The sequence below is a fragment of the Patagioenas fasciata genome, chromosome 2 (genome assembly GCF_037038585.1).
Source record: "Patagioenas fasciata isolate bPatFas1 chromosome 2, bPatFas1.hap1, whole genome shotgun sequence".
Lineage (NCBI taxonomy): Eukaryota > Metazoa > Chordata > Aves > Columbiformes > Columbidae > Patagioenas > Patagioenas fasciata.
The window spans coordinates 130,433,789-130,454,653 of NC_092521.1; the positions used below are offsets into that span (position 1 = coordinate 130,433,789).

The 20,865-nt window shown below is 34.5% G+C and overlaps 1 protein-coding gene across 1 annotated transcript in view; it reads right to left on the reverse strand.

The window, feature by feature from the left end:
• The window catches only part of KCNH8 (potassium voltage-gated channel subfamily H member 8), a 190,592-nt gene that overhangs the window by 77,606 nt on the left and 92,121 nt on the right, over positions 1–20,865 (reverse strand). The window contains exons 4-5 of the mRNA XM_065831438.2: positions 14,019–14,146; positions 11,065–11,305 (exon numbers count right to left, since the gene is read on the reverse strand). Of these exons, the coding sequence (XP_065687510.1) occupies positions 11,065–11,305; positions 14,019–14,146 (369 nt within the window). The remainder of the gene's footprint in view (positions 1–11,064; positions 11,306–14,018; positions 14,147–20,865) is intronic.

Sequence of the window (20,865 nt, forward strand, 5' to 3'; positions counted from 1 at the left end):
CTTGGCAGAACTCAACAGGAAGAGCTCAAGATATCCAAGTTCAACAGATTTGGAACCAGCAATCGTATCACCTATGCATTCCCCACTCCCCCAAAGATTTAAATAGAGTTTTGGGTGGGTTTTTTTTTTGTTGTTGTGGATTTGTTTATTTTTTTTTTTTGTTGTTGTTGTGGGTTCGTTTTTTTGTTGTTGTTGTTGTTGTTTTTGTTTTGTTTTGTCTTGTTTTTTCTTTCTATAATTTCAGCTCTAATTTCCACACCCAAGTAATGCAGAATCACTTCATATTAAGCAAAACTCAATGGTAAATCAATGGTCAATCACCCTCAGAAAAACAACTCTGCCTAGTCTTTGTAGGCATATTCTTACTTCTCTATCCTCTCACTTTCTTTTTCATATTCCTGATGATTTCAGCCCACATTCTCCGACCACAAGCAGTTGCTGATGCAGTTCTTTTCTACTTTTCCCATGTTTCTCCTTTTTCCCTCCAGCCTGCAGTTGGCCCTCCCCTGCCAACCCTACACAAAGTAAACCAGAAGCTCCGTTAGGCACTAAGTACCTAAGAAGCATGCAGGAAAAATAAACACGGACTGACAAATCTCATAAGAGCATTTTGTACAAAAAACCTCAAACGTAAACCTTGGCTCTGATTTATCTGGTTGGATCCTATGGCTAACAAGCTCAATCTGCATGGCTTCTCTCAGCCTACTATTTCCACTACTGATAAGATAAGGGCACACATCCCTTTCTAAAGAAAAAAAAAAATCTTGAAATAAATGTGCTCTCTCTAAAACTCTTAGGAAATTTCACTGAAAAAACTAAAGAAAATGAATTTGTACAAAAATATCCAACTCAGTTGTTTCAGATATGAAAGTGTCTACATTAAAAAATGTGAATCTACGTGCAGTTGTAGTTCCTAATTTATTTATATGTTTTGCTCCAGTTAAGCTCTTACACAGTATCCACAACAGTAAACATTAGAAGGTTGACACTAACATTACCCTAGTGTCTTCCAAGTTTGTAATTACCATGTCTACATGCTTTTGTGATATTTTCATTCAAAATTTCTAAAGCAAATACCAGAATCTAACTGAAAAACTCTAACTTATTCTTTTCCTTACTTGAGCGATTTAATAGTTTTTACTCACCATTGATGACCTTTTCACAAGTTTCCAGCATGAAAATCCATGCTCTTGCTATGCTCAGTTCCTATAAAAAGATGACTAATTTCATAGCTGGGCATAAATGAGCTAAGAACCCTCTGCAAGTCTATAGGGTTTCGGAACCATTTGTTGATCTCTCTTGAACTAAAGTTCTGTAGGGCATGTCACATCCTTTCCCAAGCCATCCCTTTCTAGTTATCTGCCATACTCACATGCATACACAGACACATGCACTCAGTGAATGGTATGAAAATACCAATTTAAACTGGTGCTCAACAAAGGACAAAAATATGGAGGTTCTACTTAGTGCATATGCAGGTTGTAATTCTGGATGACATAAAAAGAGTCAAACCCATAAACTGAGATTCAACAAACTATTAATCCTTAAAATAATTTCCAGAATAATATTTATTTTTCAATTCTGAAAGCACGATATGTGTTATAGATAATCTTGATTTCTAAACCCTGATTTAAAAGAAAAAAAAAAAAAAAAGAAAAAGATAATCCAGAGATCAAAATTTATCTGGTAGCCATCTGAACCTCTTTATCCATAAATGGGATTATTTTACCTGAAGCAGCTGATTTTCCTGTGCCAACATTTTTTTGCTTGTTAGATTTATTTTTTTAAAAATAAATCCTGTGGGGATTAGACATACGATCAAGCTACAGTGGAATATCAATTTAAGATTAATCAAATGATTCAATAACTGCCCATGGCACACTATTATATCGCAGCAAATTCTAGGTAATCTAACTCAGTTTACTCTCTTTCATGGTGAAATAAATGAAGTTGAAAAATCCTGCACCTTTAGGGCAAGTAGTATACACATAAGCAGCAACCAGGCGACTGGGTGATGCACAATTTCTTATTAGACTACAGTAATTCAATCCTGTTCTTGAGACCTAGATGATTTAGGTATATTAACCCCATTGATTTTCAGAGCAGACAGTTTTCTATACCACTTGCCTCTTCCTGATGATATGACTGACTCTTCTGCTATTTATTTTTTTTTTCATCTTCCTTATGTGATTTCACATTGATTGTCTTTAGCTAGCAATACTTTCCCCAAAGTCCAAGCTCTTTGATCTATTTGATTATTTGAGTCAATGTTATTTAATTATATGTGGATAATGGTATTAGAATCTGGCCAGAGAGCTTTTAGGAAAGATTCCAGGAAACGTTAGTGTTATATTGCTTGAAGAACAATTTATCTGTCCCTATAAAAACTCTTATTTTTTTCTGTTATAATACTGCTATAAACCTAGAGGTTCCTAGTAAATCTCCAAGGAACAATTTATTCAAATGGAAGTGTGATTTTTCAACACAACATATCCCTCCAAAATGTGTTACCACGATTAGCTTGATGGTTTTTCTTTTAGATGCTGACATGATATGGTGAGGGAGATGGTTTTGGTTTTATACAGGAAGAGAAAGTAATGCTTATTTTATATCTGTTGATTAGGAATCTGGACTATTATGAAGTCAAATAAAGTATATAAGAAAAAAAAAACCACCAACAGAGATTAGGTAATAAAAAAAATGAAATGTAGGGGTTTAATATAATAAATACATAATATATAATCAATTAAAGAAACAGTAATATATAACAATATAATAAGTCTTTATAACAGCCTACCACAGCTGCTGAAAGAAAGACTTTTTTATTTTCTTTACAAGAAAGAAATAGCAAATGGTGAACAGATATTAAGTAACAATCAATATAAACTATGGAAAATTTGATGGTTAAATCTAGACCTGTTTGGGAAACAGAAAGAAATCACTAGCTGACAGTATGAAGGCAAAATAGAGTTTTAGATGTATTAGGAAAGAAACTCTAATTGGTAACTTTAGTTCCTTTGTACTTATGACATCCCATTATGAGAGAAGCTATTAATAATATCATAGAAAAATATATGTATTCAATAAATACTTCTTATCTAATATTGCAATGAAGCAGCAAAGCAGGTTTGTATCACATCACATGCTAAATTATAATCCAGTGTATCCTAACTAGAAATCAGCAAGTAGTAATGTTTTAAACTAGTACTACTAAACACTTAACAAGATGTCACTTCTGCAGGTTGATGAAAAAAATAGAGAAAAGAAATATGCCATTTATGAGCAATAGTTGAGTAGAGTTTTGGATTTTTCTTTTTTTGAGATCTTTGAAGAAGAGCTGATGTCCTTCAGGAAAACATGTCTTAGCCAAACACAATTAATTGGAATTAATATTAATACCTGGACTGAATATAATGTGTTATCTTTATACTTGAATTAGATGGTCAAATTTTTTCTTATTAGAACCTTTATGATCTGAAAAGTTCACATAAACCTACATATAACTGAAATCTCAGGTGTGTCATATTGACATAGGTAACAGAGGGAAAGAAGAAGCCAGCTCTAGTTTTATACTGCTATAAGTTAAAGAAATGACATATCCCAAGATAAAACCTGCAGTTCCCAATGGACTTGAAATCTAAAAGGAAATATCAAAAGCCATAATTGTACCACCAAGATGGCACTTTGTTAAGCAGAAATATTTGTTCCCTTCCACATCTTAAAGAGAAAAAAATAGTCTTATTGAGGAGCATTAAAGAAAATGTTGTAAAAGAATTAGAATTAGTCATTAAGCAAGAGTACATTTAAAATGGTAAAATTTGGCTATTTTTCCTTGGGTGCAGCCCTCAGTAATGTTTTATCCTGGTCATTAGCACTTTAGAACATTGTGGAAACAACCTTATTTGGTTTGTGTGGCTAGTCACGGAGACTGGGAACCTCATTTCAGTGACACGTTACATCTCTTTTTTAGGGGTCTGTGGCTTTAGCTGGATGACTAACATTCAAATGAACAATTTAAAAATAATTTAAAGCTACAAATTCTTAAAATCCCCAGCACAAAGATATGGTATTCATGTAATATGATAGACCTCCGAAAAAGATGCTCTGCTAATGTGAAGTGTATATGATTCTTAGGGTTTGTTCTGTTAAAGTTCTGTTAAAGTTATTTTGCCCATCAAATTTCTCCAGTGAAAGGACTTGTTTTAGTATTGGATGCTAAGATGCCTGTCACTATACAGCACATGGGGAGTGCTACAGTCCCTGTTCTAAGGCAGGGCTGTGATGTATGTTCTTAGCCTCGTTTCATTGCAGTTTGACAAACTGACAACTACGTTAGTGATTTTGATGGAGCAAGATCTATTTTCAGGTATGACGGTTCATAGCAGAACCGATTCCCCAAATCCATCTGTAACTGACAGACTGATTTGTTCTTCCTTACTATTTGTTCTCATAGTGGAAGGTAATATTGAAGTCATACCCAAGCAGAAATACTGTTCTACTTCGGTAAATCATACATTAATTTAAAAAACTGAAATGTGAAGGCATTAGTGGTTCAAATGGCTATTGTGGTAACAACAGTCACCCACTCCAGGAGTATAGTACGGTCAGTGATAATGCACTAGCATGGTATGCTCTACCAAACACCATATTTAGGCTGCTGTACCCATTACTGTGGGCATGCTGGGACACACAGAATAGCCAGCATAGCAATGTTAAAGCAGGGAATTTAACTGCAACTCTTTACTGTGCTGAGAGCCACAAATTCAAATCCCAACATCATGAAACTGAACAAAAGACCACAAACTTGAAAAATAAAAGTTAAATTATTTTATCTGCTGCCTTGATTTCCAGCCTTTTGAGTTCACTATTCAAGTGAATTTTAACTATAAGGGTGTTAAACAGGTATTAGCTAATCTCAACTCTACAGTAGCTGATATGCCAGAAAAACATTGCAAATAGTGACATTTGTAATAACATACTGAATGCTGGAAATATTTTATTTTCTATAAACTATGTTCTACCTTTTAAAAACAGACTCAATCCATGAACACATTGACTTACAAAAATGTCTTATATCAACTTTTCTACGAAAGAACATACAGAGTCTGGAGTCTTGAAAGAAGAGCAAAAAACTAAAAATATTCCTGAAAAATGAACTACTACCTCTGCTTTAAAAAGAAGCTAGTATTTGTGACTGAAGAAGTGTGACAGTTTCTACATGGGTAATTTTCTTAATAGAACCTGCAGAAACAAGGAGAAATAAGCTATACCAAAGAGTGAAGAAATATCAATCGTATGACTTAACTTTTCACTAAATTCAATATGTGTGAAGCAAATATAGTTAGGTAATTCATGAATGCAGTTCACTTTACACAAATGTTGAAGACAAAGATTAAAACATTCAGTGGGTAATGGGACAACTTGTTTTTGCACTTAAAACTTTTGACCAATTCCAAGGGGGAAACTTGAAATATTTTTCTCAGATATTATCTCCTGGAGCTTGACAACAATTCACATACATAGGTTATTAATCAAAAATCATTAAAAAAAAAAAAAAGAAGAAGACCACATGAAAGCTCACAAAAAATATGGTAAATTGTTAGGCATCTAATCATTCCTTGGAACTGATCTAGGTGGTTAATTAAAATATGGTAATCCTGTTGGAAGACAGAGTGTTGTTTTACTACCATATTGTAGGATAGTAAACCTAAATACAAATTTCGTCTGATTGTAGCTATAACGCAGTCAGTCATATTTTGCATAACAGGATAGTATTAACTTCGTATGCCTTTTGAATGGAAATATAGTGGAGCGAAAATTACATACAAAACTATTACTACAGCCTTTCTCAATATATGAGTTGACTATAGGTGCTACAAATGATTTGTCACACTGCTTTCTTTTTTGTTTGTTTGTTTGTTTTACAGTAGCACCACAGCTTAGACAAAAGAGATGAAGAGTCAGTTCTTAAGTGCTCTTAGCACTCTTAAGTGCTCAGAAACCTGTCACTTCTATGTTATAAGTCTCATTGCAAAATAAAGTAGGAAAGAAAAATAATCTGTCTGAAGAGATTTGTTTAGGACAACCAAAAAGTGGAACAGTAACTATATTTGCCAGAAGCACAAATGCAAAATATCTTGACCCAGTTATAAGCTGCCTACAGATGTCTCCCCAGAATAGTAAGGAGTTATATATGGTAAGTGCTGTGTATTGCAGCCTACAACCATGAAGTTCCCATCATCCTACATGTGCGGGTTTTTTAAAAGGCCTTTATCCTGCATGAATCACTTGGTTAGTTTTAGGTCTTCCTCTGCAATTTCAGAATGGAGCCTGTTCAGTACTTCTGTAAGTACTTGTTTCTTGGATTTCACCTTTAACTTTGATGGTACATGGCACAATACATAAGGATCCCTTATTATAATCAGTCCACCAGTAGTTTCAGTAATACGTTTTGGCTTCAGCAAAAGCAGGAATACTTGGATGAGCAGTGTTCTTGTCTTAACTGTTAGGTACCTCTCAACTTCCAGAGTAGAAAGCAACATTTTGGGGCAGTGATTTCTCAAAACTTCAGTTAGATCTACAAGTTTCTGCGAGAAACTGGCTAATGATGTGTAAAATGACATCACACCTCTGCAGATGAAGAGGAATCAGCAGAGCTGATACAAGTAAAATTTTCTAGGTGCCTTTGTTATCATAACATTTATCTGCATCTACCTGAAGATACAGAAACATTTCCATGGAAATAACCACTTCAAAATTATTTATGTCCAGGTGGATATTTTTGTGCTTGGAAGCAGCACCTTGTGTGAAGATTAGTCTTTGTTCTTACAAAGGTATATAAAAGGAGGGTTATTGGAAAAACTTCTAACAATATATTAATAGTGGTCCTGTCCACTTCAGCGTCACGCTTAAAGTGAGAATCTTTAGGAAATTTATTATTGCTTTACAACATAAACATTGTGTACTATTTATTTACCTTAGTAGGTAACCATAATCCATGAACAACTTATTTTGACCTTTCCACCCTATTATTTGGTGTATCAACAATCACTGTATCCAGTTTCATGTTTTGTTCATATGGATTCACAGATGAGACTATTTGATGCTCAGAGATAAATTCCCAGGGACAAATTCAAACCAATCACTTGGTGTAAGACTGAATTTTAGCATATTAGGGTCTGAGAGCAAACTTTCTAAAACACAGTCCAAAACACTGCCATTTCCATTCAAAATGCACAAGGCTTAGAAGCGAGGTCCCTGTGACACAGATATTGCTTTACATGACCTTCTATGCACTTACAAAGATATGAAATGATAGACATTATAACAATGAAAATGAACATAAGGGAAAAAAGAAAATAAACCTCCTAATTTAAAAGAACCTTATAAAATCTATATCATTTAACATTATCTCACCTAATTCAAACAAATTTTGTCTAACATACACTATTTTCAATGCAATAATATGCACACTTGAAAGATTCTATAAGTCATGAATGATGATATGAATTTCTAATGGGTTTGTGCCATATTTTTATATCTCTAAATATTAAACATCTGAGACTCAAGGGCTTCGTATGTTTTAAGACTCTTCTGGAAAGATTTTGAGTCATTTACATTTGTGCTAAACACCAATGGGCCAAAAAGTCTCTTTAGTCTACAGTATCATGGAATATAAATCACAGCTTTAGGACTTCTAAACATGCTGCTTTTAAAAACTGATACTGCTGCTAAAACACTGTTAAATAATATTTAACAAGAGAGGCAGATACACATACAAAGAGAAGCCATCTTAGTATCCATGATCAATTTTCTCTCTTAAAAGGTAAAGTCTTCAGGTGAGTATGTGTGAGGGGAGAGTAGAGGAAGGGATAGGCGTATTTTGTTTTGTTTTGTTTTCCACAGGTAGGCAAAGGAGTATGTTACAGAACATCACTTAAAATTACTGTTGCCAGTATGTTTATAAAGACTATAATTTTATAGCTATAGTCAGTACTCAAGGTTCTCCACGTTCCACCAGAGACTGGATGATACCACAAATAGAAAATTAAAATGAAAAATTAAAGGTCACGTGTTTTTATAGCTCCTCTCTTTACAGTTGTTCCTAATCACCTTAGGAGAAAAAATACTTAAACATCTTTGATTTTATCTTGCAAATAATGTATTACCATTACCCTGAAAGCCTATAAATATTTTCTCTGAACTATCTCATCAATCTCAACCGCTGTTGAAGACATCCTATTCAAATAATCCTATGAGTCTGAGAATTTAGCAATAAAGTATTGATAATTTCTAATTTTTTGAGTAATGTTACTTTCTTCAATTAAGGTGTTCAATAACATATTAAAAATGAACAACAACAACAAAAAGGCAATATCTGGATGAAAATTGGAATGAAACAGTTGCTGAAAGAAAAGCACTATACTGGATAGTTGTGGAAGAGGAAAAGTTGTGCAATCAGGAGGAAACTATTAATAAAATTGATTGAACTTGGAGATTATCCCAGCTTTCCTGTCTAAAAGAGAGGAAACTTTACATATATTATAGAAATATAACCAAGATCCATCGTGCTTATTAGAAATATTGCAACTTTAGCCATCCGGACATTCCTATCTACAAATGGACTCAGCTACTGCCTACGCAAAAAATAAGGAGCATAGATTTTGAAGTAAATAGTGCAATAAAGCAGGTAATATCACTCACCAGTTGAAACACTTCCTAAGACAATTTATGTGCTTGCTTAAATACATTGTCAAATTTTTAATCTCCACCTCTTTATGATTTTAAGATACATGAAACAGTAAAAACAAAACAAAACAAAAACAAAACTTAACTAGTTCTACAGTATCATTAGATAGAAGAAGCCCAAGATTTATTTACAGGAGAATGTAGGTGAGGTTTGCACACATTACAGATGAAAAGAAATCTGAAAATACACTCAAACATCACATCACACAACTTATCAAAGCACTAATATATACAGAAAACATCAAGTGAAAAATAATCTTAACCTAATTTGAGAAGCCTTAATTACATTCTCTCTCTAACATCTTCCCCAAAGACATCACAAAATGTGTTGTTATTATTATTTTTTGTCTTCTTTTTATGTTTTAGAGAACCTTAAAAACTAAAGCAGCTAAACTCTAGCTAGATATGTACTTTTGTCATTAATAATTTAGTTCAGATCAACACTTTACTTATAAGCACCCCAAGTCAGGAGAACACTTCCATACGTATTTTTATCATGCTTAAGTATATGCTAACTCACAATTTGAATAAGCTTAAAAGATATTTTTAGCCACTCTTATGCTTAAAGAAAATCTTTAGCCTCTACCCTATTATGTCCCTTGAACTGATCTGCAGACATCTCTTCCTTTTATTGTCATATCTTCACTCCCTTTGATGACAGCTAAAAACAAAGGCTTTGTGAAGTCCAAATAAGGGTTTATGCAAGTTATGTGTGTGAAAGAAATATTGTGAGAAATCCAAATAAAATGAAAACAGATAGATTCTTTTTCTCCAGTCCATGATTACAGAGTTGTGATATCTAAATCCAGGATTACAAAGCCATCACACAGCTGAAGGCCCCATCTCAGACAGATGTCCCCACTGACTTTCTGAGATGTCAGCATCATAAAAAGAATTCTACTTAACTTTTCTCATTGACACTTCTCAGAGCACACAGATCGTCAGTCAAAGTTGGGCTTGTCAGAGCCACAGTGCAAAAGTGCCCTGAAACTTGTGCTTAAAATTTATGCATGTTGTCAATCTTATTACCTTCAATAGAGTTACACACGTTCTGAGACATATTAATTCAACATTTTAACAAAGGACCATTGAGAGGTGACTATAAACGCGCTGTTTTCTTTAAATTCACTGCAGAGATTTAAATGTAGTACAAGAATGTCCTAAAAATACTCAATAAATCTTTCACTAGAGACAGAAATTTTAAAATAGATAATAATTGTAGAAACAAGAACTTCATGGAAAATTGAGCCATTATTGAAACTGTGGAGGAGGAATATTGGTATGCTACAGCACAGTGTTTGTAGTTACCAGTAACATTACTATGCAAAGGAGTCTTTTCTAGTACATTAGACACTTTGAATGTATTCAGTTACAACCATAGTTTATTTCCGGGTTATAGATGTAAGAGTCTAACCAGAAAATACGAAGTCAAATTTACAGAAAATCTACTTCCTTTTAGTTAACTGTTGATCACAGAGATACCATTGCTTTTTACTCACTGATATAAGAAGTGCATATTTCCTGGAAAGAATATATACATAAAAGTAGCACTAAGCAGTATACCATCTGTCTTGCTTCAAATGAATACTACAGTACATAAAACAGTTCGATACAGATTATACTCTCTTATGTTCAGATTCTGATAAACACATTCATAACACAAACCAGTTATCTACACCAATGTGGGGTGAAGGATACAGTCATTATCAAAATATTGTAACCTCGAGTCTACCATTTTTATAAAGACACTCAGGTTGATCAAGTGGAATTACTTCAGTTTCTATTCCTTAAAATGGAACATGGAGACATTTATGACTGACTAGGAGTCATAATCTTGCTCTTTTAACACAAGACAAAAGTTGATTCTCGATGACCTGCATCGCAGAATGCAGTTTTCTTATTGCAATGCTTGGATGTCATTGAATGTGAATTGCTTGCATTAACATGAAAGAGTCCACCAAGATCCAATAGTAAGTGTAAAAGAGAAAGATTAGAGCTTAAACCTAATGCAGATCAATGTCCAAAGGTGGAAACACAAATATTTATCCATTGTAGCATCTGATTCTTCCATCAGCCACATCGCTTGCTAGTCTTACTGTTTACAGTAAAGCTCTCAGAGAAATGAAATAAACTTCTCAAACTTTTCATAAGAAAAACTTCTGTTAAAATAAAGACATTTTGGGTTGTTCCTACAACTAAAATTTATTTTCTTTAAAATCCCAAAAGTGATTATTATTTCCTTTTCTATAGTATACATTGTATGAAAACCTTAAATGTTAAAAAAGAGATCCCAAACAAATCCCCAAATTATCTTACCAATGATAAAAAGAATTTCCACTGCAATGTCACTGACAGTTGTGCTTCGAGTCGTAGACAGCTCATCATGGCCAATAAAGCAAACATTGTAAGGTACAGTCACAGCAACATAAAACGTTGCCAGTAAAATAAGCCAGTCCCAGCCAGCTTTAAAAGTGCTAAAATGCAACAGTATGAATTTGGATTTTTTTGCATCTGAAACTTTGTATTCTGGAAATGCTGGTTTATCTACAAAAACATTCTGAAAAAGAGAGAAAGAAATGAAATAAGACAAAACAGTAATTTGATCATATAGATACATTTTTTCCAAGGCAGTCATTAGCTGTTTTCTTCTTTTTTTTTTTTTTTTTTTTTTTAAGCATAATGAAATATGACATACTCATATGCAGGCAAGAAATACCGCTAATTTTTTTCTAATGTAATCCTTGCACTTACTTAGACAGATGGTTCTGTTGATGGAATAAGTTTTGTGAATGTTGTGGCAGGAAAAGGATTAATAAGGAGCAGTTTAAATATTAATAGAATGAGGACAGGACTGAATCTGGCAAAATATTTCTTCCTCTGTTGGGTGAATTCTGATTGAAGAGCAATGTTTTTCTGCTGGACAGATATGTTAAAGCTTCGTATACATGAGGACATAGTACTGCAAATAGGAATATACATATAGAGAGGAATAGCTGGTTATGAAGACAAAACATCCTTCCTATACATACTTTAGAGCTATAAGGAGGTTGTTTCAGACTAACTCTAGCCTTGTCCTGTCAACTGAACAGCTGTTAGTACCTGGAGCAGCTCTCCTGGTTTAGTTTCAGCTGAGGGAATCCAGTTCATGTGCCTGAGACTGCTATTGACCAAAGCACCATTACCTGGAATAACTTCATGATTCTCTTTAAAGATGAACTCTTTACCTAAATCAAAATACTAACGTAGACTCGCTGTAATACGGCTTCAGAACAGACTGCCTTCACTGTTAGACTATATCTAGCTTTGTCACGTGTCTCGAGTTTTTGTCATCTAACCATCAAAGGTCTTTGCAACAAAGACTTCATTCTTAAGCACCAGTTTTATAAATGCTTAGCTCTCATCTTTCAGAGTTTTAAACAAAACATCTACCCTCCTGAAAAGCAGCATGTGGTACATGAACTGTCTTGTAGTATTTACTAAGAAAATTCTTGCTCACTGTCATTACGGTCCTGGTTAATGCTATTGCAGTAATGTAGAGCATGTATGCAGCAAGCTAAGATTACTTCTGATCTTGAATATAAAAAGGCAACAACTGCATGACTGCATACTTAATTACATGTACCTTGCCTGTCACAGGCTTTCTCTTTGTGTGTTTCTTTTGAAATAGTGACATCCTTGCCATCTCCATTCTTGGTTCTCATTCATGAATCTTAGGGACTAAACTGCCTTTGTTGTTAGCATCAGTCCAATTTTAATCACAGAGAAGAAAATGTTCCTCTTATGGCTTCCAATTCATATCTCCAAAATCTAAGTGTTAAAGGTAGTAAACTAGTCTGACAACAAATATTTTAAACCAGTATAATATCATCTGCATTAGGATTTTGACAGTGTAGGAAAGTCACGAAAAGCTATCTAAAAGTCACCTCCCTAAAAAATATACTATACTACGAAAACATCACTGGAAGACCTGGTTAAATTTTGCAGACTATTTTTCTTTTTTTTTTGTTATTCTTTTTACACTCTTTCAACATGCAAAATTTGTTACCATTTAGTATTTATATTCAATGCAAGTGACTGTATGCCCTCTGAGGCATATACCTGCTGTGTATTTTCATGTCCTTAATCTATGACAAGTTTTTTCTGCCTTTAATTTGTGAAGTAATAATATGCCTAGTGGGATGTATCTACCCTGGTGCTTAATTTTGGTAATCAACAGAAGAAACATGCCCAGTGGTAGATCACCTCTGTCTTCCATCCTCCCCCAAATCACATAAAAACAAAACAAAATCAACCAACCAACCAAAACAAAAACCTCCACCACCACCACCAAACAACAAAACCCAACCATTTTCTTCTTGTGGCTCAAAGACTTTAGCCTTTTGATGCTAATGATATAGAATAAAGAAACTAAATACTGTTACGAGATTTTAAGAAAAACTGTATCTTTTTGCTCCCCTGCTTCAAATAATTATTTATAGGCTCTCTCTGTTAGGACACATTCTTACATATTATTCTTCAAAATTTTTATATGTACATACGGATTTCATATGCATCTTTAGTTTTCCTCTGTCTTATCTTTTCTGCTGAAACATAGCTCCATAGAGCAGGAGAGGTATACTTTCTCTTGAGCATATTTCCTTACAAGTCTTTCTGTTGCTGTATTTTTGATTTTATCTGTTGTTTGAGTTGGTTTTTTGCAATATCCACAGGGTGTTTATGAACTTACTCATTAGTTATAGTTATTATAGAAACACAGAAATAATTTAAAGATGGAAACTTTACTCCTTCAAATAGGACATGAAAAGATATATTTACTCTCCACAAAGTTGAAGGCAGTCACATGAAAAGTTGCCTAAAGGAAGTGTGACATTCTGGAGTTTATACAGTATAGAGATTTTCAGCTAGAGCAATATGTTGAGTTTCTTCTTTTTTTTTTTTTTTTTTTTTTGTGTCAAATAGTAATTACTGGAATGAAATAATTGAGATAGTAAGGTAAACTGGAACCTTAAATTAGGTTCTGAGAAATTCTATAATGTTGCTTTCCTGGGATTAAATAAATATTTGTTTACAGTATGGCTAAATGCACTGTCTTGCTGTATGACGAGTAATTGATACCATAGTAGGCAGAACTGCACTTCAGTGGACTGAGCTTTACCGCTTTTGTTATCATAAAATTATGTCTAGGACATATCTCATGTACTCACTGACCTTCTACAGCACTTAAAAAAATGACAGTAGAAAGACTACACTTTTTAAAGAATTACACCTACATTATTAATTTTTAATTTGTTCTTCTCTCTTCTTTGTAGATGTCCAGAGATATGATAAAGGACAGCTCTACTCCGTCTTCGTGCTGACTCAAAATGTGACCCCGCTCTTCCTCTTCCTTTCCATTTTTCTGCAGAACAGAAGTGAGAGGTCATTAAACCTTTGGGAGCTGAACTACTGACATTTTAGACTTTGGCAGAAGCAGGGCTACATGTAAAGATTATACACACCTTTTCTTAGTTTTGTTTAATCTTTTGCATTTAAGAGAACAAAATCCCTCTCCCGAAGGGCAAATAAAAATCACTGTTTTGTTTTAATTGTAAAATGCCTTCACACAACTTGGAAGTAATTAATTACAAGCTATGATTTCATAGATAAGAAAAATGTACTCTTTGCTGTTTCAGAAAATGAAATGATGATTACTGACCAGAGGCAAGTATGGCTAAGAACCACCACTTAAAGTGTCCTTAAGGTGTTCCTCTGTTCTCTTACATTTCCAGGGAAAAAAACCCAAAAAATCTCTCGTGGAATACTTTTTAAAACAAAGAATTTGACTGGTACTAGGCTTCCATTATGTCAGAAAATGCTAATTAGCAAGCTTGCTCATTAGTAATATCCAGTTCTTATATTGATGCATTTAGAATTCTTTTCCCACCACATGGTCACTAGTATTATCACTTGACACATTCCTTGGTGACATGAAATTCATTAAGAGTAAAGACTGAACACTGTTTTGGAAAGGTTTGTGGTTTTTCCCTCCATTCAGACATCTGTAATTGTCAACCATGGGATCAATTTTTTTCTTGCTTATACGGCAGTAAATTTGAAGTAACTCCATTGACTCTGATGGAATTACACTGAAGTGATGCCAGAGTAAAAGAAAGCAGACATTTTGTGATGTGTCAGGATTAAGAACAATGGGAGTTATGGGAATAAAGGAAGAAGCAGTCTGTCAAAGAAGTTTAATTAAAGTCAATTCAATGTATACAAATTAAGGGGGGAAAAAAACCCAAAACCCAATTAGCAGAGACAGAAATTAATAATGAGAAAAATAACTACATCTTGAAACCTGCATAGAAAAGCAAAAAAAAAAAAAAAAAAAAAAGGAATTACAGAAAACTGATGTATTTTTGGCAAAACCAAATAGCTACTCCAAAGCTGTAGGAGGTAAATGGAAAAGCTCCGTGCTTCCCCATCTCCAACTTGGGTGCCTGTAGGTGATTTAAAGAGTTGCAGCAAATACAGGCACCAGCTACAAAGACAGGAAAAAAAAAAAAGACTATTTCAGATAATACTCAACTAAATAAACATGTTATTTTTAAATTTTCATCTCTCAATCATTAAACCATTCAAAACTCAAATGGAATCTTAAAGGTGTTCTTAAATTTGGAGCAAGAGCAAAGTGCCTATCTGTTTCTCTGAGCAGAAATGAGTTTAAATCTATTGAATCAGGTATCCACTGTAGTATTGGACAGCTGCAATAGTCTGTTTTTGTCATATGACTTTGAAGTTGGCTTTATAATTATTTACAGGACTCCCTTTCGTTTTGCAACCTAAACTGTCATGTTGGAAAAGGTCATCCCGTTGACTGTCTCCCAAAATAGTGAATAAAACATGTTTCAGTTCTCCTATGTGGCACGCTGAGTAAGTGGGCAATTACCTTTCCCAAGTTTCTGGCCAGCAATGCTTTCAGGACTCTTTAGCTAAAGGCTTCACCCTCATGATGTCTCACATCTATTACCTCTCCATGTCTTCAATCTACAAAACACAAGATGTTTCGTCCTGGTAGGTGGCAGATGCAACCCCTAACCTCAGATTTGCCCTTTTCTTACATGCTGAGCTGGAAGCTGTCCATAATACCACTTCCTTCCAGAATAGCAATAATTACTATGGATACAGTTGATGCACGTGCATTCACTTAAAGTTGTTCCTTTTTTCCTATACGTATATTGACACTGAATTTTCATTTTCTGTCCACTCTTTTTTTTTTTTAAAAAAAACAAGTTCCTTGTAAGATTCAAAATTTTATATGCCACTGAACTGATAAAGTTTTGCTTTAGATGGATCCCATCTCTCCTATGTAGGTTTAGCATTTCAGCCACTAAGAATTCTATACTCATTAACTTGCTCAGGCTGTGGGGCTTGATAGGGCACTTAGAATCATACTAGTTATATATTTGTACAGCCAGTGACTTCCATCACATGCTGATTCCACTATTTGCAAAGGATTAATGCTACCTCTATGTTAATATTGAAAGTCACTCAGCTCCTAGGGACAACAAAGCACAGACAAAAAGGGAAAGCATGACATTGATTATTAAGTAATAATAGTTTGCTTTTTTGAACAAAATGGTGAAGATTTTTTTATTGTATTTATTAGCAGTGTAAAAAAAGTATGAGTTGCCTATGCAGATAAGATACCATCAGACAATGCCATCACTGAAGCACGTGTCAATACCTTATAATGTAAACCATTGAATGACATTAATGAATTGTCTTGCTTTCTGAACTTCCAAGTGGTTTTAGGAAAAGAGATAATCCTGATTCTTAGTAAACTCTGCTGCTCAGCTTGTATTTGTGTGATTATTGCCTTTAACCTTTATTTCTTTCCTGTCCTACTCAGTTTACAGAATGTTTCTTTCTGGTTCTTAAAAAATACTTGAGGTACCCGACAGACTTGCTTTTGTCTTTTCATGGCTGTTCTTAGCAAAAAAGATACAATAGTAAATCGATTCATAAGAAGAAAGTAACTTTAAATACAGCTGTTTTATTTTTACCCTGTGCTTAAAATCAAAAGATTTTATCATCTTACCAAATACTGTGAGAAATCATTGTTCTAAAAAAGCGCAGATTTGGGGCTCTATTTCCTGGGGCTTCTACACACTCCTTCCTATGTGAAGATAGTCCTCCTCCAAAAATAGCTCTTATAAAGGATGCTTTGCAATTTAGTCTCAGCTTCCCTTTTCTTTGATCAGAAAAGTGATAATTAGTTTTTTTCATTCTTTTTGCTGTTCTTCTGTGTTGCTTTTTCTTTCAAGTGAGATCAGGTATAGCACCACAACCATCACACACAACGATCTCGGAAGACTTTTCTAAGAAAAGAAACTAACACCACCTCTTTGCCAGTCTTAACATTAGTTTCATAATGGCTTAAGAGTTCTTACAATCTTGTAGTGGAAGGTTACTGTAAAAAAGCACAATCAGACAGAGATAACTTTGTAACTGTTGACTTTTCTATTTGTGGTTTTATAAGAACATGGGGCACCAATCTTCCTCTTAAAGTTAATGGAAAGTGGAAGCGTCAGTCTTTTCTTGTCTCTTTGGAAAAAAAACGGATCTACTCTTTAGGTATAAATTGGAAAAATAAAACCTGAAAAATTCTGATAAGCTCTACTAGGCATATGCTGCCTTATAAATGCTAAAGAACTGAAAAATGGCCAAATTAAACCCAAATCTATGTATTTTTTTCTTCAAAACACAGCAGAGTAGTCAGAGCATAGCACTGGATATAGTCCAGAATACTTTATGGTTTATAATGTTCTCATTCCCCAGATGAAGTATGACACATTTAAGTCCTTAAAATGTAAAATAAAGTTTGAAATCATCAAATGGGAGATCAGACTCATGCTATTCTTCCAGTCACGAAGTTCAGGTGGTAACAAATAAAAAATATCACAAGTCCTTCCTGAGGAAGAGCCAGACCTGGAGGAGGAGTGCTCAACACACGGTCAGGGAGCCCATTGCAGCCTGACGGCTCTTGAGGACCTTCCTTCTCAGGACATCTGAGAGTGCGACAGGAACCAGCTCATGGCTCAGGAACTCTTCCATGGCCATGAGCAGGTTTCATGTGAATACCAAACTGCTGTTGTTCTGTCTCTACCCCTGTGCTTGGCTTTAAGTGTGAAGGTATAGGAACTTCCTTGAGAAGCAAATGCACCACATACAAGCAGAACCACCATTATCTTTTTGTGCAGTAGGCTCAGGCTGTCTACGCTGAGTAACTCTGATGTGACTTGGAAGCATTATGCACACTCCATAGCAGACAATGGCATAAGTGAGACCACGAAATGCATCTTTCTCCAAATATTGAAATAAGCTAACCTCCTCTGGTCAGAATGTTTGCACATTAGTAACAAAAAATCTCACAGCCTTGGTATATTTCCTCATTTATGACAGCATTAATTTGTATCCCTTCGAAAGAACTGCTGTCACTATTTCCTCAGGTTATACATTATCACAACTGAATATTCATTAATTAAAACCCCTACCTAGATTTCCCTCTGGCATGATTAAATGCCCAACATGCACTGTACAGAATCATCTCCATCTGATCATGGATCATTAACACAGAAAGTTTTCTATACAAGTGTGTGTGGATGCAAAAAAAAGAAAATTAATAACTAGCATCTCATTTGTATTACACAGAAATATCCAAGCTTTATTCACAGAAAGTGGTTCTACCAAAACCCAGTGGCACAGAGTTATCCTAAAGGCTGTGAGGCTGCAGACTTGGACCTCATAGCAGTATTTCTGCAATTTTCAAATAGTATAAATATGACCATCTCAAGTCATGTCATGCACCAAACCTGACTGTCCATGTGGACAAAAGTAGGGAAAGATAATCTTTGAACACTTTGCAAGGAAGAGTTCTGAAGAAAAGCAATGTGCCACAATCAGATGGCTCCTGATTTACTTGGACAGTCAACCTTACAGAACCTGCTGTCAAAAATAAAAAAAAAGGTTTATTTAATAGTGTAGTGTATACTTTTATACGTAGGTTTGTATAAAATGATGAGATAACTTCTTAGCTCTTTCAAGGTCCAGGAGCAAGTATGAGGAATAAATAGGCAAAATTTTTATTCTACTAACATTTTACTGAGAGGACTGGATAAGTTAATAGAGTCGCTAAGGACATTTTTATTTTTTTCGTTGTTTATAAAGCTAAAGTCAATCACAAGATGAAATGGCAGGTAATGCCAGCTCCCACCTAAGAAAATTTGTCATAAAAATAATATCCTTCTGAACTTATGAACCAGATTTCCTTTTGAACAACAACAAGAAGAAAGAACAGAACAAATGAACTTTCTTCATTGCTAAAAAGTGTCCAGATATGGACAGCTAGATGTAGATTCTGGAGCACTGTGAAAAGGGGTAGTAACTGGTCTAACACTATGACTTTGAACTACTGACGGTTGGACCTCCCCTTCCTCCAAACACAGAGGAAGTGGCATATTCATGTTCGTGCAGGATTTCTCCTATGCTGTACTCTGAAATCAGGCAGGAAAATAAACCTCACCCGTTACCTTTCCTGTGTAATTCTCAAGTGTGTCATAACCCAGCCATTTAGCCCAGCTGCACAGTGGGATGATGTTACCTGCATTATAAGCACTGAACTGCTCCCTTTTGATCCTGAGTTCAATGAACCATTTGCTAAATAATTTCTCCATTATTAATCTTACAACTCTGTCTATAAAAAGCTTCCTCTATGAATTGCAATCAAGATTTTTTTTGTCCTTTAAGTACAAGTCTTGAGAAACTCTCATTACTTGCATCATATGGTAAGGAAAATCACAGCAGAAACGTGATCTTTGCATAGACACCCATGAATAGCCCACATGACATAAAAAAAAATACGGTGGTGTCTACTGGAAACACAATGGTACTTAATCATATCAAGTATCATTACATCAAAACACATTTCATATGTAGCCCTCAAAAAACAATACCACCACCACCAAAACCGCAAAACAAAACAAACAAAAAAAAAAACTCACAAAGAAACACAAAAAACAAACCAACAAACAAAACCCAAACCAAAGTAAATTCCAAAGGAGAAAATCAGCGTAAAGCAATACATAAATATTCTGAACAAACAGAAAAAACTTCAGAAACAGATTGTATGTAAGTCCTGCATGAATTTTTCTAGGCTTTTAAAAACCCTTTAGCTAACTTTCAGAAATTATTCTCTGGGGACAACATGCCAGCAGTTGTCAGTAAAGTGACAAAAGTCTGCTTTGCTGTTAATGACAGAATAAAAGCACTATCGTGGGCAAGAGGCTGCAGGAGGTCTGTTGGTTGCATGACACATTTTTTCTGTCAACAACAACTGAATATTCACGGAACTATTAGCTGTATGGTGGATCCAGCTAGCCTCTAGCCTTTTTTTTATTCTGTTAACTGATTAACTGATTCAATAAGATGTACTTAACGCACATACCAGATGAAAAACTGTAAACATTATTACAGAATATTTCTTAAAGGACCAATTTTACACAGAATCAGTTGTATGGTTTTCATCAATTTTATATTGTGCCTTCAGAGAAAATTCAGCTGTGAACAGGCAGACAAAAGAAGCAATAGTATACATTAGTACTACTGTTCCACGGATCTGAAAGACCTTTAAACATGGTATGCTTATGAGATAAGTAATCCTTAACCACATTTTAGGCTGCCAAGTCTTCTCCCATTAAGGAAAAAAGGCAGGAGGAGGAAGACAAAAAAAGACCAGAAGAAAGGTTCTTTCTCCATCTCTATTTTGGTGGTTGAGGGGTGAACACTTCTAAATAAATAAATACATCTTCTTTTTTAGATGCCAATATTTGGGCCTGTGTCATAAAATTCAGAACTTAAAAAAAAAAAAAAATCCAGGCAGACACACTTTTCTTCAACTGCTTCTAATAGACTGAGATTCAGCAGAATTTTGAAGGTGAACTGGCTTCAAGCTATTTCCCCATTTATTAATACTGCTGACTTCTGCCAGGTTTTACCTAAAAAGTTAAACAATGTAAAAGTAAATTACTTATTTAGTAAAGTAAAATATTCCAACTGAAAAATAACTATTTCATAATT